This window comes from Lepidochelys olivacea (genome assembly GCF_965140295.1).
Source record: "Lepidochelys olivacea isolate rLepOli2 genome assembly, chromosome: 2".
Taxonomy (NCBI): Eukaryota; Metazoa; Chordata; order Testudines; family Cheloniidae; genus Lepidochelys; species Lepidochelys olivacea.
This window is the reverse complement of record NC_140412.1, coordinates 106,789,306-106,813,010: the sequence shown is the minus strand read 5'-3', so window position 1 is coordinate 106,813,010 and position 23,705 is coordinate 106,789,306. Positions and strand designations below refer to the sequence as shown.

Sequence of the window (23,705 nt, the reverse complement as noted above, 5' to 3'; positions counted from 1 at the left end):
TCCAGAAATGAAATCAAAATTTAGGATATGCCAGCTTTCTGCTGCTTGTGTGGGTCCCCGTAGCCTCCCCACCCCATGTTCTTGGGCGTCTGGGTGAGGACGCTATGGAACTTGGGGAGGAGGGAGAGCGGTTATTCAGGGGCTGCGACAGTAGTCTGTGGTCTTGCTGCCTTTCCCGCATTAGATCCACCATACAGCGGAACATGTCAGTTTGCTTCCCCATGAGCTTGACCATAGCATCCTGCCTGCTGTCATCGCGCACGTCCCTCCTCTCTTCGTATTCATGTAACGCTTTACGTGACTCCGCAACAGTTTGCCTCCACACATTCAACTGGGCCCTATCAGTGCGGTAGGACTGCATGAGCTCGGCGAACATGTCGTCCGGAGTTCGTTTTTTCCGCCTTCTAATCTGGACCAGCCTCTGGGACGGAGTAGATAGGGGCTGCATTGAAACATTTGCACCTGCTGCAGGAGGAGAAAAATGGAGGGTAGTATTTTAAAAGATACATTTTAGAGAACAAAAGGGAACACTGTTTCTCAGTGAAACAGGCAATTCATAGCACACAGCACATATTCTTTCTGTACAAGGTCTCATTTTGCCTCTTATATTGAAGTGCCTGCCACTTTCGAGTGAGTAAGCCATCACATGCAGCCAGGCAACAGAATTCAGCTTGCAGGCAGCGGCCAGGCAACAGAATTCAGCTTGCAGGCAGCCTGCAGGCTGTCTCGGATGATCGCTTCACACAACACTCCCCCACACACACATACAGAGCGGGGCTCCGATGAAGCTCTGAGCAGGGAGGAGCCCTTTAAACTAAACGTGAACAGCCCAGTGTGGCTCCGATGAGGTTCTGAGAAGGGATGAGTCCTTTAAACGAAACGTGAACAGCCCAGCGCGGCTGGTTTTCCCCCAACCCCAACTGCATGGCTCCGATCAAGCTCTCACTCACCAGAAGTGCCTCCAGGGTCATGGTCTGGGAGCATGCTTTGGGAGTAGGGGGAGGCTGTTGGCTCCAGCGTTAAGAAGAGTTTCTGGCTAGGGAGGAAAAACAGATTCCCCACTTGCCGCCTGTGCACTGTCCTCCTCCTTCTCCTCCTCTTCGTCCTCCAATAACTCATCCTCCTCGCTCTGTGCAACTCCCCCCTTGCAGGTGTCCACGGACAGTGGTGGGGTAGTGGTGTCGTTTGCATGCAGCTCATGGTAGAAGCAGCATGTAAGGGGCTGTTACCCAGAGCGCCCGTTCGCCTCCCTGGCTTTTTGGTATGCTTGCCTGAGCTCCTTGATTTTTGTATGACACTGTTCTGTGTCCATGGAGTAGCCTCTTTCTGTCATGGCCCTGAAGACTTTAGCATACGTATTTGCGTTCCTTTTTTTGGAACGTAGTACTGCCATAACAGATTCATCTCCCCAACATGCAATGAGATCCAGTGCCTCCCGTTTGGACCATGCTGGAGCTTGTCTGCGAATCCAGGACTGTGTGGTCTCTTGAGATGGTGGACTGTGCATGGTTGCCTGTGATGGTGGACTGTGCTGATGGTGACCAAACAGGAAATTCAAAAGTTCCCAGGGCTTTTACTGCCTACCTGGCTAGTGCATTGGAGTTCAGAGTGTTGTCCAGAGCTGTCACAAGGGAGCATTCTGGGATAGCTCCCGGAGGCCAATATCGTTGAATTGTATCCACTGTACCTGTAACCCAGAACTGAGATCTCAATTTTAGCACTACTCCACTTGCCGAGGTGGAGTACAGAAATCAGAGTAAAGAGCCCTTTACATCGAAAAAATTGGTTTGGTCGTGTGGATGGAACCAGTTTTATTTCGAGGTAACTTGGCTAATTCCGAAATAACGGCGTACTGTAGACCAGGCCTAAGGCATGCAGAGGTGCCCATGGTCACACATCAAGTCACGAGCAGGAAAAGAATCCAGGAATATTGATTCCCACTCTCCTGCTCTAAAATTTCAGCAACACTTATGGCCACATTTGCTGTAATCATAGGAGTTCCACACTGTCACTAAATATACTGAGTGCCAGCAAACCAGGTGTCTGCTGCGTCACAAGTGTGATAGCTGAATGGGTTCGTATCTGTTACCTTTTATTAAGTATCTGGTCACTTGCTACAGACAAATGCAATTACAAAATTTTGTAAAATTTTGTAAATCACTGTCCAAAGAGGTTAAAGTTAAAATACTTAAACATAAAAACAGTCCAGTCCAGTCTGTTGATGAAAGCCTGGACTTAAACATATAGGGGATTTAAGCTATCATTCAGTCCACTGTATTTACTGAGAAGTCTAGGAACATACAGGGGTAACTGTGTACATTACTGATGTGCAAGCCTCTTGTTCACTTTTTAATGGGAGACATAAGAGTTCCTGCCATTCTTTTTACAAACCTTTGTTTGTACTAATCTGCCATGACTCATTACAAGACATAGGCAGAAATCTCACAGGCTTTCAAGTTGAATCTGACACGCCTGTAGGTCACTACCAGACATGCTGCTAATCCCCCTTAGCAGAATGGCACTTAGATGCAACAGCATAACATGGCACCAGGAAATCCAACACCTTTTTGCTTTCATATTTTGGTTGGAGGTGGGGAGGCAAAGGGACCCAGTATCCAAATGAGATCCTTCCTTTCTTCCCATTTTCTTCCTGGCTGTGTACAAACGGTGGTACTTTTTATGAGAAAAGCTACTCAAATTTGTAAATGTTTGTAGGATCAGGGCTGGTTTACAGTGAAAGAAACAGTCTGAAGGGTTTTCCAATCAACATTGTGGGTCATTAGTTTGCTCTGTTTAAACCTTTTACATATTCTCACTGCCATAAAGTTTCCATCCCATCCTTCACCAAGCAAAGCAGCATGTTTCCCAAAGTTATTCTTGGTCTTGCGTCTCCTTTATAATAGGGTTGGATACTCTTTCAGCCAAGCAATTGGACTAACCTCATTTTTACTAGATACCTGATATTTTCCCAGTGATAGAAAACAATGCCTTGGTCATCATGACTTTTGCTTCCGTCCAGCGTAGTGCTTTCTACTGGAAATGTTAATTCTTTATCTGGACCAGCCACCGCTACTGGAGGACTGTTATTTTCTGTAAAAATCATATTTAAAAATACAACTAATCAGTCACTGTGGAGGTTATCAATCACTGGGGCCATTTTTAACGAATACAGAGATTTAGATTTTATATGATAAGCTGCGCACATTTGCTCAAAGAATATGAAGGCAAGGATCCCACGGGTCTGGTTTATAAAAGAGTCTGCAAGATCCTCTAGGGTGTTAGTAAGTAGTTCTGCAGAAACCCTACAGTGGGACAGATTCTGTCTGGCATTTAAGGGGGTGCACAGAATGGGGCAGGGCATGTGGAGATCTCCCCCACCCCCCAGTGTCTTTTTTACAGTCACTTTTTCTGGCACAATCACACTTAAAGAGCTTTGCATCTTCTCATACACAACATTCAAAAATGCTTTGCCCCATCAGCATCGGGGTATTTTTTCCTACTTTATCTGTGTTCCACTTAAATATGCTCCTAGTGGGCACGTGGGGTCAGATTCATCCAGCCCTGTGGAAATCCACCGACTTCCACCAACATGAATATGGCCCTTGATCATAAAAGAAAGAATCTTGAGCCAGATTTTAATCAGCAAAATGCTATTGACTTCAATGGAGTTATGCCAATTTACGCCAGCTGAGGATTTAATAAGGCAATGTGTTTCCTAGGATTCTTCTTTCAATCGCTGCTGTTACAGTTAGATCACAGTCATGATCCCATTTCCCAGGATATTGGCTCATCCTTAGATCACATTTCATGAGCAAAATTTTCATAGTGTCATGCTGTCCTCAATTTTAAAGGCACAGACATGGGCTGCATTTGGGATTTGTGTTCTTGATCACTGCAGTAAACAGCTATAGTAGAGCTTTACTGCAGCATGGTCATCTGCATAGAACTCTGTACTCTCACGGTATGTCTACATGGCAATTAAAAACCTGCGGCTGGCCTGTGCCAGCCAACTAGGGCTCACGTGGCTCAGTCTATGGGGCTGTTTAATTCTGGTGCCAACATCTGGGCTCGGGCTACAGCCCAGACTCTGGTACCCTCCCACCTCGCTGGGGCCTAGAGTCTGGCAAACTCATTACCCAGAGAAAACCTTCATGAAAATCTGATGAGACCTAGACCATTTGGAGTGTCCATCAGTCAGCTTCAAATCCAGAAGATAATTTGAAAGGGGAAATCTTTGAAAATTCATAGTGCAATTTTCCAGCAACACTTATCAAGCAAGCCTATTGAGAATTCAAACCACAAAAGGAATCCTGAAGGTGAACTGCAGAGCAAAACAAAAATTGAATGAAGCACTGATTTATGTGCCGAATGACCTCACTAAGCGGGCTGGCTGTGCAAGAAATTCAGCACAGAACTGCATTTCAGCTCTCCAAAAATCAGTTAAAATGTACCTCTGTGCTGAATGCCTCATGCAGTCTGCTTAGTGGGAGCTTTCAGCACAGACGTGCTGTAGTCTATTTTTATTTTTTACTTTGCTGTTCACCTTTAAAAGAAAAAGCAAGAGAGTCTCTGATGCAGCCACCATTGGATACTCTGTCTGCCAGCTGAGAGATTCAGTGCAGAAGCAACTCGGGTAAGCAGGGCCTTCAAGAACAGCTGTAATTATGATGCCGATGTATCAGCTACAAAGCTAAAGCTGTTTCCAGTCTACCTACCAGGCTGTACAATCACGGTGACCTCAGCTGTGGACCGCTGTCTCGCTGAGTCTGTAATAGTCAGCTGAAATGTATAATCTCCTTCCTGCATTGCAGACAACTGGAGGTATGGAGTCCGCACTCCCTAGTCATGAGGTAAAACAGAAGATTATAGGAGATGAAGAAAGAAAAATCAAAAGGTACAAAATGGTCTAAGCAATACAATTTGGTATAGTAGCCAACTAACAGTTTTAATTCATAACAACAACAAACATTTTGTCTGCTCAAATGTGTCTCAAGGGAAAAATAGATTTAAAAGCAAATTTCAGATACACTATTCAGACTCTCTTATGCAAACAGACTAGTCTTTCCTTTGTAGTCAAATTTAAATTTCTTATTTTGCTATAATTGCTGATTATTTTAAAAACAATAACAATGAACAACAATTTCTTGTGCAGCATATTTACATTCATAACTAATAAGTAAAATGATCATCATTATTATTATAACTTCTTTTTGTTTCCTTGATGATATGTCTTTTTATTTAAACACAGCAAAGCTGTTTAAATGTAATATTTGTAAAAAGAACAGCTTCCTTCAGTTAATATGAACACATAGTTGAACTAAAATGTCATTAAAATGAAAAAACAGATCTGATTGCATTCATATTGGGAAGATAATATAGGTTTATGAGGGCATCTATTTTATATCAATAAGACATCTTATAACATTATATTGTGTATTGTACATTGTCTTCTAGTGAAAATGTCAATAAAGAAAATATACAGAAGGACCAAATCCTGGGCCCACTGAAGTTAATATCACTAATATCATAATAAGTTATGTCACTGACTTTACCTCTAGGACCAAATCCTGATCCCACAAATTGCCCATCAGGTACTCTCTCATAATGCCCATCACACAATTAATAGTGTGGTAATCTGATATTTAAATATAAATGTGTAAAGGGCCCATTATAGCTCACGTCCCAACCACCATATTAATAAGTGATCATTTGTGGCATCATAACAATGCACGCTGTAGCAAATTATGATGCACCACCACCTATGTCTTTGAATAAAGATGTCATTTAAAACTATCTAAAGTGTAATTTTTATTATCAATTAACCAGAGCTCATTTCTGTACTAAAAATCAGCTACTGGCAAATGCAACAGTCCTCACATCCTCAGCTTTGTAGCCATGAAGACTATTCCCAGTTCTTGAGCAGAAATTGTAACATGCCATTGCATTTCAGCATCAGATAATTGATGAGCCCATTAGACATATTGAGCCAGGGTCCCATTGACACAGGGGAGTTGCTTTGGGCTGTAATAACTCCCAGACCTATAGTTCCAAGTTGTACAGACACCTGCTTTCTCAGACTTCGAGCTTGTCAGCACAGTTTCTGTACCACTGTATCAATTTAGAAATCAATAATCGCTAAAATCAGTGCAACCTTCTATTATGAACAGTTTTAGCAGTAGAAAGCTGCTTATATGAATGGGAATAACTCAGTCCATGTTAAGGGTTTGTACCAATTTAATTATAATCCGTTTCTAAACTAATATAATTATAGTGGTACAAAACGAGTGTAGGCAAGCTCTGAAACACCCTCATTTTCAACATGGACAAACCCATCTATCCTACAAAAGTGGCTTCTGTGGTTCAGATGATCTGGGAATTAATTAAGTTAACTCACTGCAGAGTTAAGATCTGAGGCCTTGCAGAGTGCAAAAAAGCCCTGGATAATATTCATTAAAGTGAGTTCTTAAAAGGGAAAACAGCCATAAAAATTAATAGAGTAAATTGGCTTAACTTTAATATGACTGCACAATTTTACTGAGAGCGGAAGATACTGTTATGATGAATGTTGAGGACTGAAGCTGATGGATCTAAAAGCTGCCTTCCATTCATGACAAATGTAATAAGCAGTTAAGCTGCTTTTTGGAGTAAGAGAGGGGAAACAACAGGAGCCACCACCCAAATGATAGGCATATCAGGCTGGTCAGAAGCTGATCTATCTAGGTGGAGGGATTTCACTGGGGACTGAATGAAAACATAGGGAGCTAGGTATTGTTTGGGTACTGCCCTTTCTCTCTGTGGGAGAAGTAGCCAGCCAGGGAAGCACTGGTAATGTGTGTCAGAAACCATGATGGGGACGGAGCAAGACCACAGCTGGAGCAGGACTAGCACCAGGGCTGGAGCAAGACAATGCTGGAGCAGGCTAAGGCAGGTAGGGGAGAGTTCTCAACCTGGAGTGACATTGAGCAGACTGAGCTACTGTTCCTCCTCTGAGGCATATATACCTGCCCTGAAAGCCACCAGACCAGTTCCTGGCTTGTGGACTGGCTGGAGCCTAGCAACAGAATGACTCATCAGTGCATGTGGCTTAATCAAACACTAGTTCAGGGATGACTCATCACCTTACAATGTGGCCCTGAAAGAAAGCCAAGTGAGAGCTTTTGGAGCAGAGTGCTGGCTGGAAAGAGGTTTGGAAATGTGAACAAAGAAACTGCCCTCTGATCTGTTCCTATTGTGTTCAGGGAAACAGGATTGTGTGTATATTCTTTGTACATAAACGGGATTGAGTCAAAGAAATACTTGACCCCACCATCAATTTCTCCTCCTAATGGAAACAACTTGCAAGACTTTGAATGCTTGAGTCAGAAGGGATAATGCTGCTGTTAACAGCTGGATCCAAGGAGAGAAATTGAAAGTTGGTATTCCTGTTCAACCAAGAGCGAACAAATAATGAAGCTGCTCACAGAAATCAAAGTTGGCCAAAATAAATTAAAACAACACCAAAGGGAATGAAAACAAGATCTACAGATTCTAAAAAGAATTTAATACAAGAACTGCATACTTTGCAAAGGTCAAAAGGGGTAACCATACATTTTAAATAACAACTAGCAAACGTGGTGACAATTTCTAGGTATTTATTTGCTCAAATTAGAAACAAAAGATAAATCAAGCTTTTGATATTAAACAAGAAGTAAGCTTACCTGCATTGCTACTACTTTGCCTTTACTTTTGGAGCTAAGCGACCACTCGTAGCTGACAATCTCATGATCATCACTGCTCTGGTTTCCATTCAGTGTGATGAAGTTTTGAGGCAAAGTTATTGCCTGATTTGGTCCTGTGTTGGCAATGGGTGGGTAATCCACTGGTTTGTTGACTGTCAGAGATGCAATTGTGGAGTTCACTGCTCCATCTGAATCAATTACTGTTAACCTACAGGAGGAAGGAGGATATTGAAAATCCATTAGTTTGGATTTCTGCCAAGTTCAGATGCCCATGTTTCTCCTGCAACAGGAGATGGCAAAAATAACACCTAAAACAAAGCAAAGTCAAGAGCACTTTCCTACCCTAAGGTAAAGTGTTTCTAATGTGATGAACTGCTACAAAGGAAATCCAGATTCCTATACTCAGGTCTCAGGAAAATGATAAGGAAATGATTTCCAAACACTGCCTTGCACGATACTGAAAATATACCTGAAATTTTTAAAAACTCTCCCCATTCTGGGGTACAGGTGAAATTTTGACTCCATTTAAATCAATGACAAAGCTCCCATTGACTTCAACAGAGCCAATATTTCATCCCCAGTCCCAAATTCCTAACAACACTTACTGAGTAAGAACCCAACAATTTAGCTCTCCATCTGAAATGTATTAATTCCTGTTAATAACTGAAGAAAAGATTGTTTGAGAAGTTCTGAAATTAGATACCAGACACAGCAGAGGTGAAGTAATTAACATTCATAGTGTCCTCTTTTTCCTTTGTGGAACTAAAATTATTTACTTTAGTGGGATTTAGCAGCATCCAAAATTTTTGAAGACAATGTCAATGGAGGCTAAGTCACAATACCAAAACAATGAAGTTATATTACTGCTAACAATAAACAAAATGGAAATCCCATTATACTTTAAATTGAGATATAAATCTACAAGTGAATGAAATTCTGAGGGAAAGCTACCTGGTTTAGGTACTTATACTGTGCTCCTCATTGTGGTATCAGAACACATCTTTAACTGAGCTCAGTTGTGCCTAATGTACATAACGGAACACTTGGAGGGAGTGCACTTTGAAGCTTTCCACAAAATTCGACAAACCAGTATAAAGCGATTTTATCATAAGAGGAAGGATAGTTTTGCAGTGAAAGCAAAAGGACCAGAAGGTAGGTGCTCGGAGTTCCATTCCCAGTTTTACGACAGATTGCCTTTGTAACCTTGGACAAGTAACTTTAATGTCTCTGAACTTCAGTTTCCCTACCTGTACACGGGTATAATAAATGGTCACCTGACATAGGTCTTTTGAGACTTAATTCATTATTGTATGAAGAGCACTTTAAGATCCTTGCTCGGAAGGCATTCTAGAAGCATCCCCAATATGGGCAACGGGTCAATTTTCGGTCTCATTTACACCATTGTGAATATGGAGTAACTCATGAAGTCATTAGAGCAGCTCAAGACTTACGTCTGTATAACTGAGAACACAATATGGACCTATATGTCAAAGCAAGTATTAGCACACAAAACTCGCACAGAGCACCACACTTTACACACATGTATGTGAACTCTCTAAGTTCCAACACCTCAATGATGTTATGTTATTAAGCAATTTCATAACAATTGATTTTATATCAAATTTAGGGCTCACTTTAGCAGGCAAATCACCTGTTGAAGTCTGTGACAGTCCTGCCTATACAGGGCGTGCAAGATTGGGCCCTAAACTAGAAGTTGCTAGAAAATGGAGAATTTATCATACTGAACAAGCACTCAGAATTACAATGGCAATCTCTGCTTTTGCACAGAAACCTGGATTGGCTCCAGTTTCAGCAGGCTATGCTGGGAGTCAAATGGTAACAGTGAAAAGGTTTTACTGAAGAAGTTAATGATTCTTGAAATATTGACTCACCAGAGTGCTTTGCAGTGATCAGTCTCCTAATCCCATCCTGTCTACAGTTAGTTCTAGAGCATGACTACAACAGTTGACTACATACTGAAACCAAGGACACTTTTCCAACTTTTGGAAAGAAAAATAATGAAATGAAAATAGTCTCTCCTCAATTATAGAAAACATTGCGGAGGGTGGGGGTTGGGGTTGAGATTCTGATATATCATTTTACATAACACCACGCTGCAAAGCAAGTTTTGATTTGCTGCAACATGTCAGTCTTGTGAAATCCATGTAAGTGTTTCTGCATTATCCTACTCCCTCAGATTCTGCAACAAGCTAAACTTAGGGGTACAATTTGCCAAAGCCATAGCCCTCTGTTTGAGGAGGCAAACATCACCACAAAGAATATTGTTTATTTGTATTACCATAGCACCTAAGAGCTCTAGTCATGGACCAGAAACCCAGTGTGCCAGGCACTGTACAAACAGAACAAAAAGATGGTCCCTGCTCCAAAGGACATACAAAAAGAAAAAAAAAATCTTGAACTGAAATCATGATGTGAGGCTTGAAACACAGGAGGAGGGAAAGCACCTCACTTACCGGAAAGTGTAATTTCCAGGAACAAGGTTAGACAAGTGCAAAACAGGCGTGTCAGCTGATGCCTTCTGTTCTCGCAAGGGACCTTTAATTTCCTCCCAGTGGTAACTCAGTATCTTAGTGTCATCTCTACTTTCTATACCAAGTAAAGAAAAATACCAGAGTCTGGTATTAACACCATGAATATTAAAAACCTCTCATACTAAGAAACTTTAATTGGTTTTCTATATTTATCTTTTCAGACATGTTCACACACACAAATGCACAGAGCAATCTCAATTTGCTGACAGTTATTAAACCACAACATCTGACCCACAGCAGTATTTCCCTATACTTAAATAAAGATAGCTCCTGGTTATGTTGAGGTAAACGTTGATTTTTTTAAATGGCAGCAAGTCTATAAATATGTAATTGTATAATATGGCAATTACATTGAGAAGGGGGTATATTTAGCTTCCTTATTCCATTTTAAAAAGGAAAAAAATCATGAAAGGATATATTATACCAAAAGACCATAGGTAATTCCACTCCAGCACTTAAGGTAGCTATCTATTTAGACCTCAATCATGCTTAATTTTAAAATATGCGAGTAGTTCAAGTGGCTTTTTTGTGTTCAATGAGACTACTTGTGCACGTAAAGTTAAGCACATCTGTAAGTGTTTGCATGATTGGGGCCCAAGGGTTGGCGATTAAATAACACCAATAAAAACAGAAAGAACAGCTCAGATGATGATGAAGAAGAGCGATATTCAACACAACACAGAGACAAAGCAGAAGGAACAAAGACAGGCAGGAGCCTTTAGAAAGCTTAACTCAATACTACAGCTGTGAAGAGTAGGAACAGCTAGAAAAGCAGTTGTAGAAGAGGTCTCAGCATCGCCTATGTCACATGGAGAGATTTCCATACTGGCCCTGAACAGATTGGCATGAAGGATGACAATGGGAACTGGAGGAAGGACAGGCTATGAGATTAGTATGTCTGTGGATCCAGTGGCTCCCAACACACTGCTCAAGTGGAGAAGCAGCTGAGGGGGCTGCACCAGAGCCCTGCACCCTGGCCCCAAATTGGAGGATGACTTTCATCTTCCCAACCTCCCCATACAACTTGATTATGTGAAGTCTGATTGACTGAGCTTTCTGTAGGTGAAGAGAGTAGAAGGAAAGAAAAAGAGTGAGAGCTCAAGAATGGATTATTCCATAACGAACTTCATTCAGCCTCACATTTTATACACATTCAGCCTGATTATCTCCTGCCATGCTCCTTGTTTAGACATACATGCCCTGATTCAGCAAGGTACTTAAACACATGTCTAACTTTAACCACATGAGTAGTTCCATCGACTTCAGTGGGACCATTCACATGCTTGAAGTTGGGCATGTCTTACATACCTCGGTGAATCAGGAGCTTATCCCTATGCAAAGCGAACGTAAAACACTACCACCAGGAAGAGTGACTTGATAGCATTCCCCACTCACATTCCCAGGCATAAATGACTGCAAAGTGGTGGAGAATCAAGGCCAAACTATATGGCCATGTTGCTTTCCACTTGAAAATGGATCCAGAGAGAGAAGCTTTCATATTTAAAAAAAATAAAAGGTAAACAAACACTAGAACGGAAACGATGGGGCTCAAATTTCCTGACAAACATCATAACCAAGTGTTGCTTCATCAATAGGACACAGATAGAGGATGTAATGTTATAAGCATATAGTACCGAGGCTCTTATATGATAAGTAGGAGATGGTGCTAATAAACTAAATGTACCATCCATACGAAACAACATTACAATTCTATATAAGGATTATAGTATAAAAACAAAGAGTTGTCCAGTACATACGACTGCCATCAATGAAGGTAGAAGTTGTAGGCAAAGACACCTCCTGTGCGTTGGGGGAAGCAACTGCTATGGGTGGTTGGTTTACTCTGACTGCTGTGTGAAAAAGAGGAACAGAAAACTCTTGTTTAAAGAAGACCTGCATAGAACTCTATTCTGCTGAGAGAGCTATCTGCCAGAATGATAGACAAATCAACATCCAACCAGTGAGCAGGAAGATTAATGCTTAGGCAGTGGGGAAAATAATGGAGGTTGTGTGTGAAATCAGATAGATTGTTAGGTGGAAAGTTTCTATTATTTTCTATGGTAAGAAGCTAAAGAACAGCACTTAAAACTTCTTTTCTTAAAGAACTATGAGCTAGATAATTAAACAGGAGGAAACTGATCAGCTTTGCTCAATATATTGTCTAACACTACCAGAAAATTGATTTCCTGCAAAGTTTGAGAGCTGCAATGCAGTTAGCTGGATACATGAAGTAATCCATGCAGTTTTGGAGCCACACTGCAGGTCTGTAAAACAGCAGTCCCGCTAACCTTAAATTTTAGGATCCAGAGTGTGAGTGATTAGGGAGAAAGAATGATATGCTCAAATACCACTACTGGTCCAGATCCTTAGCCCAGGCGAAGTCCCCCTTGTGCCACTCTAGCAACACAAAGTGGATTTAAGGCCACCCCATTGGAGTATCTAGGAATTTCCCTGATGTCATAAAGCTAGCACAGGCAGCTCTGGAACACCTGCTGTACCTTCTGGGGCACTGTAGGGCAGGGCAGGGGAAAGGATGTTAGGTCAGAGTGCACTGTGCTCCAGCAGTCCTAGGCTGGAGACTATTCCAAATGGCCGAAGTTCAGTCAGTGCTGTGGCTGCTTTAACTTGTGAAAGGGGCCAGTTCAGCACCGAACAGCTGGGGGGAGGGGGGTGTATAGGGAGACAGACAGGTGAAATACTGCCCCTCCCCATAGGTGCATGGAGCTCTGGAACAGCTTGGGATTCCGCACACGGCACTTAATTTAATTTAGAAAAAATTCCCTGAAGAAATGTGTGGTACTGAATACCAATGTGTGTGTGTGGTTAGGCAACTAGTGATTCTTTTAAACCACTAATGAAGCTTTGAAAAAAAGGTGGCGAACGAGCCCTTGTGTTGAAAAATTTAGCTACTATTCCGGCAAACTGATTTACCTGGTTTGACAGTGACATTTACAAATCCTTCTCCGAATCCGTTTTCACCAGAAACAGTCACTTTGAAGGCATAGAGGCCTACTGAGAGCTGAAGCACAGAAAAGAGTGTTTCCAGTTAAAGGCAGGAATTTCACAGAGATCATCTGAACATTTAAAGATTTGCCTGTCAGACTGTAAACAAGCAACTTGAAATCCAGGGCTCCATCTATAAAGGCATGCACAAAGCGTGCTGGTCATTGCCCAGTGGTGGGGATTGAGAAGAAGCCACTTAAGACACATTTACTTTGCCCTAAAAAGCAGTTCTCAACCAGGGGTCCGAGGGCTTCTGGGGGCCCACGAGCAGATTTCAAGGGGTCCGCCATGCAGCACCGGCATTAGACTCTTTGGGATCCAGGGCAGAAAGCCAAAGCCCCGCCATCCAGGGCTGAAGCCAAAGCCTGCACAATTTAGCTTCACAGGGTCCCTTGTGGTGTAGGGTCCAAGACAGTTGCCCTGCTTGCTACTTCCTAATGCTGGCCCTGGCTTTGATGTGCAGAAAACCAGTTGTTGTGGCACAAGTGCGCCGTGTGTTTTTAACGGCATGTTGGGGTGGCCTCAGAAAGAAAAAGGTTGAGAACCTGTCCTAAAAGATCATCAGACTCCTCTGAAAAACTTGATATGCCTAGTGAAGACACTGACATGGGCAGAGAAAACAAGGGAGCCTTGACAGTCAGTAAAACAAGAATAAACTTCTCTGTGATGCATAACATATAAATTAGAAGGACCGGAGGTCCCATTTCACTCTAACGCTATAGCTCACCAACTTTTTCTTTCTGTTCAGGAACGTTAGGACAGATCCCCAGCTGATGTAAACTGAACACGTAACAGCTCCACGGTCTTCAGCAGAGCTCTGCTGATTCACATTAGCTGAGGATGTAGCCTTTTAGCTAGCAGGTAGAATTGACTTATAAACCAGCAATCCCAGAGCCGATCTGATAACATGCTGAGGGAAGCACAACTGAAGTATTCGTAACAAATCAAAGATGCCTCCAGTGCAGACCGCAAAATGTCATGCAGCAATTATGAGAGTGTAGTGGGACTAAACTACGTCTTGCTTACTTGAGAGAGTTTCAGTGTCCGTGTACGCTTGCGCTCCATTTCACCCTCATAGTCAGCAGGGTGACTGATCAAGCTCCACTCATAGCTGTAGGCTGTTTCTGGGCGTGAAAAAATGGTACAATTCTTAGCCTTGCCTTCAATATAAACAACTATACAGACACATGGGGAAAAAATGAAATGAGGCTGAATGTCTACAATGCAAAATAGTCAGAAACAATGACTTAATAAAAATATAAGAACCACATACTGGGTCAGATCAATGATCCACTTAGCCCAGTATTCTGTCCTCAGACAGTGGCCAATGCCAGATGCTTCAGAGGTTATGAACCGAACAGGGCAATTATCGAGAGATCCATCCACTGTCATCCTGTCCCAGCTTCTGGAACTCAGAGGCACAGGGGCACCGAGAGCATGGGGCTGCATCCCTGACCATCTTAGCTAATAGCCATGGATGGACCTCTCCTCCATGAACTTATCTAGCTCTTTTTTGAACTCAGTTATGCTTTTGGACTTCACAACATCCCCTGGCAATGAGTTTCACAGGTTGACTGTGTGTTGCACAAAGAAGTACTTCCTTTTGTTTTAAACCTGCTGCCTATTAATTTCATTGAGTGACCCCTGGTTCTTGTGTTATGTAAAGGGGATAAATAACACTTCCCTATTCGCTTTCTCCCCTCCAGTCACCATGTTATAGGCCTCTCCCATATCCCCCTTTAGTTGTCTCTTTCTGAGCTGAACGATCCCAGTCTTTTTTACTTCACCTCATATGGAAGCTGTTCCATGCCCCTAATCAATTTTGTTGCCTTTACAAAAGGTTGTATTTGCTAGTTATGAATATGCTGTCTGTATGTGTGCATCATTTTTGTATTTGAAGTTATGAATATTGGATATGTACTTGTATCGCAATGTGTTTGATTCTAAGTAGCATCAGTGAAGCATTTGTTCAGCTTCTTGAGAAAGGACTATTCTGAGTAAGTGCCCAACCAAGAAACACTTAACTGACAATGGACTTTGGGAGACGCCAGTCCACATCTGAGCTTTCCTGGGAACATTCAAACTAACATGTAAACAATGGCATCAACCTGCAAAAAGCTGAATCATTCATGGACATGTGACTTGCCCAAGTGGCTACAAATTCCATCTTGTTGCTGTGATTTTGCACAGAAGAACAAAGGGGTTTCTGCCCACAAGAGGAAGAATATAAAAGGCCCTGGAAGCCTCTCCATTTTGTCTTCAGCTGGCTCAAGAGATGGTCTCTCCACCCCAAAGAGATGCATGAAAGAAACTGGAACAAAAGTCTGTAACTACGGGGTGTGAGTAACTGCTGGACCCAGGCCATAAGCCACAACGTTGGTCTGAAAAGGATTGGGCCCAGACTAGGAAGGCGTCTAGTCTATGAAAGAAGCTTACTGGGACATCTCTAAGGGTGAGATTTACCTGTATTCAGTTTCCTAATGTATTAGGCTTAGACTCGTGTGTTTTGTCTTATTTTGCTAGGTAACTTACTTTGTTCTGTCTGTTATTACTTGGAATAACTTACATCCTACTTTTTATACTTAATAAAATCACTTGTGCTTATTAACTAACCGAGAGTAAGTAATTAATACCTGAGAGAAAACAGCTGTGCATATCTATCAGTGCTACAGAGGGCGGACAACTTATGAGTTTACCCTGTATAAACTTTATACAGAGTAAAATGGATTTATTTGGGGTTTAGGCTCCCAGAAAGACTGAATACTGGGTGCTGGGAAAGTCCTTGTTACCTGAAAAACCCCTGGACTAAGTGAATCTTAGTTTCTGTGCACTGCAGGGGGCGTGGCCCAACCTCTTGGTCTGTGCTGTAGACGACTGGAGTGTCTAGCTCAGCAAGACGGGAGTGGAGGGAAGCCTTCTCTGGCATAGGGTTTTTTTCCCAGTGGTATCCCAGCACATCTAGTGACAGTCTTGAGGGAGTACCTGTCACCCAACCCGTCACAGTATCATCTGCAAATTTTGACACCTCACTGCTTACCCCTTTTTCCAGATCATTTATGAATATGTTGAACAGCACCGGTACCAGCTCAAATCTGTCTGGGACCCTGCGATTTACTTCTCTCCCCTATGAAAACTTCTGATGTTTGAGTCTGTGATCTGAATCACTGCTCCATATAGTATGCGTCAAGTTGCTGCAACATGCTGTAACTCAGTGATATGAATGGTGGTGGGGGAAGAGGGATGCAAATTAATGGACTCCGCAGGTACTCCAGCATGAGTACTTACTCTCCTCACCATCACTGACACCAGTTGCTGAACTGTCCTGGTGCTAAACACTTATGCACAAAGAATTCATTCTTTGCACCAGGCGATGACAGCATTAAGAAAAGTTCAGCTTAGCGTTCGCAGCCTAAGTTTGTTTTTAGCAGATAGTGTAAGTGGACACATTAGTCCAGATCCTCCCTAGCGTAAATGTGTGTAACACCAGAGGAGGAGCTGGTTAATTAATTTGCATGCTGAAGACAAAAACCACACCCACTAATCTCTAAAACCCCCTTTGAAATGCCCCTCTGCAGCTGGTGCCACAGAGAACTGTCTCCGCAGATGAGAAGGGGAAGTTCTGCCCCCTGGATCCCCTCCTAGTTGTGGCTGTACATACAGCCTCAAAGCCAATCTGTGTTCATGTGTCAATTTTTATGTCTCCTTGTTTGAAAAGATTGTTAAATTCACCTGTGCGGGGTGGTGGCACAACAAAGGCATTCAGTTCAACTTCATTTTTTGGTAGAGTCACCTGTAAGTTATCTCCAGCTGACACCACAAGTTCTTTTACTGTATCTGAAGAAGATAAAAGCATTACATTTAAAAAAAACAGAATAAAGGGGAAACGGATTTGAAAAACAAATTGTAATAGGGATTGCATATTTATTGTACATCATCTGGCAACTTTCTGGGGAAAGATGGGGGAGAATTACATTTTCTTGATAAATTATCAAGAATAATCATAATTACAGATTAATTTTCTCTCACCAGCCTACACTTGAGAATGGCTCCCCCTGAAACTGAAATCAAAATTAACTCATTTTTGTTTTAAATCAATGTTTGTGATTCTTCCGTACACCGTGTATATTCATTTTGCTTTGAACACATAAAAATCATAATTCCCCCCCACAGAGCCAATGTGTTTTTCCTTAATAAAAGTATGGAAATTTGGGAGACTAAAGGGTAAAAGTGCTGAATTAGAAAGGACTTGTATGAGAACCGGAGCATGTCTGCATTCAATCTCTATGTAGTTTTTCTCAAGTTTCCCAGTCACTAGTTTTCCATTTCCATCAGATACCTATAGAGGAGACACAGTTTGCTGTCTAAGGGCCACATTTTGGCTAACCCTGTAAATGTGCACTAGAGAAAGAAGAGAGTAAAGGAAGCCTCCTCCAGCCTCCAAACCCCCATACGTGATGCTTCCAGAAAGCCACTGCTCATGTTCCCCAAGTACAGACCAGGAACCAGTTAGCAAAGTAAGAAGCAGTCTAAATCTCAAGAAAGGCATAGCCAGGCAGACTCGGAGCAGTCAGTTCCTGCAGACCTGCTAGCACCCAGAGGTCAGTGCCGTCTCTTTTTACAGGTGCGTGCTACTGCTTCATGCACTCTCCCTAGAACGCCCTGAGGCACGCTTTTTCTGCAGGATGCCGCAGATTGCATCTGCTCTGCTTCGATAGCTCTACCCAGACTACCAAACCCAACTGTGTCCGTTGTGCTTAAAAGGCACAATTCAGCCCTAAATTCAATCACATGTGTTCTTGAATCAGTCAAACAACTCTCAGTGATTCTGATGACAGGCTTCTGAACAGTTTCTAATGCCTTTGTTCTTGGGAGCATTCCAAAGAAATCACAACCAGCCGAGTCAGAACTAAAAGAGATTACACCAAATAAAGTAACACAACACTTACTAATGCAATAGGAGCTCGCTTTTCCACCAACTGTGTACTGTTTATACATTAGCATGATGCTGCCATTCACATGATTAATATGCTATTCATAGCGTCACATTTTCAATGTCCATAAAAACAGCAGGAGAACATGGAAAAAACAGCTTGGCTAAAAGGTGACTGTATGCTTTGCATCTTATTTCATGCTGCCCTCCCACTAGGAACAGCCTTCTACTTCTTGGCCACAAAGAGTCCTTCCTCTCTTCCTTCAAACCACTCTTCCATCTACAAGGTCCACAGATCCTTTAACCACTGGGATTTGTACAGCTGTGCACTTTCAGGCAGGGTTCAGTCAAACAGAACTATATATACCCAGGGTTTTATAATCCTTCCCCACTACTGAGAGACCGTAGCCTGGAACACCCTGCTACCACCCTGCATTTGCTGATGCCCAAATGTCCAGTTTGTACATTTTGAGCCCAGCAGACCTCATCATCTGGGGCAGAAGATCTGAGCCTAGGAAGCTGGTACCACTCCGAGCGAGTGGGCTTTGATGCCGGCTGCTGGAGAGATTCTTGTCTGGAAGGCTTCATATATGCACTATCCAACCCTCTTGAAATAGAACATTTTGATGCTCTCTTTTCTTTGGATGAGAGAGAGCAGATCAAGCACTGAACTTGCAAAAGGCCTGTATGCAACTGATTTAGAGCTGAGGTCTCCACGAGCATCCAATGTATGCTAGAGCTTCTCTCTTGGGTGGACAGGATCACAATTTCTTAGTTCTGAAAAACTGAGTTAGTTTTTGGGATACAGGCTGGGTCTTTATGAAAGCCACCTTTTCATTGTGGAATGTGCTATAGTGCTCCTCCATGGGTGAAGCCCCAGGCTCTGACACTCTCTGAGTAGAGGTGATGTCCATCAGGAAGCCATCCTTGGTGGAGAGGAAATACAGGGATACCTTCCTGAGGGGTTCAAAGGGATGCAGAATCAGTGCATTAAGAACCACATTGTGGTTCCATGGCAGCACTTGATTAATCTTAAAAGGATGAAGTAATGATGCAGCTCTGAGGAAACACCAGAGGGAGGGAGGTTCAGTGCTACCTGCCCCTTGACTTCTCCCAAGTCCCATTTTGAGTCCTCTTCAGCCCTCTCCCTCCCTTGGATGCTACTGAGGAGAGGCAGGAGGGAGCAGGGAAAAAGCTGCCTGGCCTGTGGTTGCAGCCACACACCATTGCCTGAGGTGGGGCTCACCCCATTGCTCAGGGGCCCCCTTTGTATCTTTTTGTCATGGTAGGGGGGACTGACACCTGCTTCAGGGTCCTGCTTTCCTGCGGGTTTAGGTCCAGGCTGGCTGCTCCTGGCTCAAGAGAGAAATTCTGCAAAAATCCCTGCCCTGATGGTTCTACTGAGATGTGCAGGGCTCTTCTGTCAGGCACTCCATGAGCAGAGTGGAGCAAATCGCACATGTTCAGGCTTTCCCCTTCTTCCCATTCTCCTCCATGCTGAACTCGAGTTTTACTGTCTAACAGTCGAGCAAAACACTGACCTTTGGAAATATATTTGCACACTGATATTATCATCATCTCCTCCATAGCAGGTAGGGAGTAAATGTCTACACTGCATACTAAGCCTGGGCTCTGACTCAGGTTTGAGTCCAAGCCCCGCTGCTGCCCACATGCAAACCAATCTGACTTAGGTCAGAAAACAGGACTGGTTCCTAGGGCCTCCTGGGGGGGGGTGGGTCAGAGGCCAAGTTCCGCTGTGACTTCGGTCCAAGCCTGTCATTTTGCAGTGTGGATGCAGCTCAAGCCACATACCCAAGTCAGAAGGTCTGAATAGTGCAGTATGGATGTGATAGCATGGCTGTGAGACCCGGTTCCAGCAACTGTAAGCCCAGGCTTACAATGCAGTGTGGACACTGAAGCATGGGCTTGGAAACACTGTGTCAACAAGCCTAGGTCTCCCAGGACCCAGCTCAGAGTGCAGTGTAGATATACCCAGAGTGAGAAAGCTTTATCAAATGGGGCCAGGCTTGCAGCACGCTGTAAAAGTAGTGAGACTCTAAATTAACCTGCTCGCCTCTGGAAGCTCATTTCACAGCCAGTCCTTCTCAACTGAGAGCACCTTCCAAGCATTTCTATCCATACTATCCATTGCCAAAATGAACTCTGGTTTTCAGGGCTTTTTTTCATGCAACCTGTGTCACCACCTTAAAGTGCTAATTGTGATATAAAACCTGCACTGTCCCACTGAAGTTGGTAATCAGAAATGACCAGCGCCACAAACATTGCGCTCAGTGTTAGCACTGTCTGGGCAGCGGAGTAGGGCTATTTGCCTTAGGAGGAGTCAACATTTCTCAACTGCTTTATTTTTAAAAGTTCCGCCTTGAAGAAGAAAGTTACCCGCTTTGTCAGCAGTGGTGGGAGATGTGACCTGCTGCGTGACAGTGGCCTGAGAGATGACAGAACTAGCTGGAAATGGTGTGATCCCATCTTGTGTCAGACTCCAGGGGGCTGTTGTTGGGATTTGGGTTCTCTCTGCGATAGCTTGGGTAGATTCCAGATTGTCTGAAGGAGGATTATGAGAAGGCTTTAGAACCTATAAGGGGAACAGTAAGGGTAAAATTATTATGAATAAATCATTTTCCCTAGTCAGATATACATTATTTATAATGCATAAACTGAGCCCAGCGATGTGTCATTGGGATATCCTGAACATGAAGAAAAACATTACCAATGAAGGCCCACATTCTCCCATCATATTTTTAAGAAATTGCTTTCAACCTCAACAGGAGTTCCACATGCAGACCAATGCAAGAATATGGCTATTAACATACAATTTGTCACACTCATTTGTGTCTAGTCTTAAATTAAGACTAAGCTTTTCAGGGCAGGGGGCCTGTCCACCTTTGTGGGTAATGATCCTTATCTACTGATAAGTACCTGAACACTGACCTTCTAGGATGAAAAGCAGCGTTTTCTGTAACCATGTAACGTCCATTAATAATACTTAGCATTTATATGGTGCTTTACATATTCAAAGCACTACACAAATACTAATAAATCATCACAATGCACCTTGGACATAGGAAAGTATTACTATCCCCATTACACTCACTTATTTTATTGAACAGAGGCCAGGATTTGAAATAACTTGGCCACGGTCACACACTGACGCAGTGCCACAGCCTGGATTCAAACGCAAGGAATTTCTGAGTCCCGACCCTGTGCATACTCCCGTAGACCACATTGCCTTAGTGCACATTAGAATGCATGTTGCATGGGGAGCTGTTAAAGGACGATGCATTTTGAAGGCCAGAAAGCCAGAATACCATACAGACACATTGTAACCCAGATCCATGTCCACAAGTCTGAAAGTTTAAACTGGGATCCCTATACCCAACTACCAGAAGCTTTACTCCTTACTGTCTGATAGATATCTGAGTGCCTTGCCTTGATCCAAGTAGCATTGCATTGCAATTACACTAGCCAGGAGGGCTGGGTTTTTTTAAAAGAGCACACTCTTTTCTTATACTGTCACATACAGTAGGGTGACCAGATGTCCCGATAAAATCAGGACTGTCCCGATATTTAGTTGTTTGTCCCGTGTCCTGAACGATGTACGGTCGGGACGCCATTTGTCCTGATATTTTGCTTCGGCGGCACTCCAGCTTTTTTTTTTGCTTGGGGTGGCAAAAAACCTAGAGCCGGCCCTGGTGTGGGGGTGAGCCTGTGGCTGCCCCCCATGTGTCCCAATATTTTGGTCTTGTCATCTGGTCACCCTACATGACAGTAGTGGACAATGAAACACTGATTTCCTTAGGGACTACTATACTAATCTATTTTGATTTGAAAAGGACCTATAAAGCAGAACATTACAGTGCACACGTCACTACTTCTTCCGGGATCTTGAGGCATCCCTACCTCTTTCCCCAGTTTGTCAATGGCTTTTACAGGTGGTTGTCCAGCTGCTTTGCTTTCGGTGGACTCCAGTGGGAATGGTGTCATCTCAGCGAGAGATGGCATTTTCTCCTTGGCATGTTCAGTAGGAACAGAGTTTGAATTGGACCCACTTTTAGTCATGAGATTTTCCAGTCTACTGCCTTCCCTGTGCTTTTCAGCCAAATCCTCATGGTTGTCTTCAATATCAGCTAATGTAGGGTTGAAGCCATTTTCACTGGTCACCACCAGGCCCCAGTCTGTGTAATCAGTGCTCTGTTTCTGTTTGTGCTTGATGCTCAGCTGAAAGGGGTCCTTCTCCAAGTCCCTGTAGTCATCAGTGTATTCAGGTATCTCGTCAAGGCTGTGATCTTTGCTCAGCAAAGAAAGCTCCTTCAGGTTACTCACTTCCTCAGAGGGCTCACTCTGTAGTCCCACAGAGTGAACCATATTTGGCAGCACCTGTCCATACCCTAGCAATGCACCTGGCCTCTGAGAAGGCCTAAGTACAAATGTAAGATAAGACTTCACTGTTTGAATTTTCTTAGGTTCACAATTTTCTTTATGCTGGCAGTTCACAATGTAGCAGCGCCGTTCAAACATCCAGGACAAGTCACAACCTGAAAGATCGCAGCAAGCCGCTGTGCAGTCTGACATCGACATGGCATGGGGAACTCGCATGATTTTAGTGGTGTCTAAATTAGGAGATATCACTGCGTCTGCATACGTGGCTCCTTCCGTGCACTGCTCACAGAAGTACCCTGAAACAACATACACTGACATTAGGCAGAGAACTACAATCACACAGCTTTAGAAGCTGCCATCTTGCCTTGGAGGGACTTTTCATTCAAGGGCAAAAATGTAAACAATATTAAGATTAAATATAAATCATTTTACCATGCACAAGTTTTGCCATTATTTTTCTTACAGGTTTGCTAATTCTTGAAGATATGTGTGTGCATTAAGAGTAATATTTTACACTCACGTAGCATTTCTCATCCGATGGTCTCAAAGCTTCTTGCAAAGTATCTCTTATCCCATTTTACAAATACAGATGCTGAGGCAAAGAAGTTACATGACTTGCCGAACATCCTACAGCAAACTAGTAGCAGGGCAGGGAACATAAGAACCCTGATGGCACAACATACATATTCGCAAAAAGAAAAGGAGGACTTGTGGCACCTTAGAGACTAACCGATTTATTAGAGCATAAGCTTTCGTGAGCTACAGCTCACTTCCTCAGATGCATATCGTGGAAACTGCAGCAGGCTTTATATATACACAGAGAATATGAAACAATACCTATTCCCACCCCACTGTCCTGCTGGTAATAGCTTATCTAAAGTGATTTCCAGCACAAATCCAGGTTTTCTCACCCTCCACCCCCCCACACAAATTCACTCTCCTGCTGGTGATAGCCCATATTGTGACACTAGTAGACCAGGTGCCAGGTTTTGCCAAGGCTGTAGTCATCAGCTGAGCACTGACAAATTCAGAGCTGGAAACCAGACCAGCTCACATGTATGTTAGTATTGTTCAAGACAAGTGTTAGACTTGTAAGATGTGTTC

At 43.0% G+C, this 23,705-nt stretch overlaps 1 protein-coding gene across 1 annotated transcript in view; it reads right to left on the bottom strand.

The window, feature by feature from the left end:
- The window catches only part of KIAA0319, a 78,940-nt gene that overhangs the window by 23,973 nt on the left and 31,262 nt on the right, over positions 1 to 23,705 (bottom strand). The window contains exons 2-11 of the mRNA XM_084619131.1: positions 22,122 to 22,897; positions 20,601 to 20,796; positions 17,003 to 17,107; positions 14,300 to 14,397; positions 13,202 to 13,289; positions 12,028 to 12,120; positions 10,193 to 10,325; positions 7,698 to 7,926; positions 4,716 to 4,839; positions 2,958 to 3,090 (exon numbers count right to left, since the gene is read on the bottom strand). Coding sequence (XP_084475257.1) covers positions 2,958 to 3,090; positions 4,716 to 4,839; positions 7,698 to 7,926; positions 10,193 to 10,325; positions 12,028 to 12,120; positions 13,202 to 13,289; positions 14,300 to 14,397; positions 17,003 to 17,107; positions 20,601 to 20,796; positions 22,122 to 22,897 — 1,975 coding nt within the window. The remainder of the gene's footprint in view (positions 1 to 2,957; positions 3,091 to 4,715; positions 4,840 to 7,697; positions 7,927 to 10,192; positions 10,326 to 12,027; positions 12,121 to 13,201; positions 13,290 to 14,299; positions 14,398 to 17,002; positions 17,108 to 20,600; positions 20,797 to 22,121; positions 22,898 to 23,705) is intronic.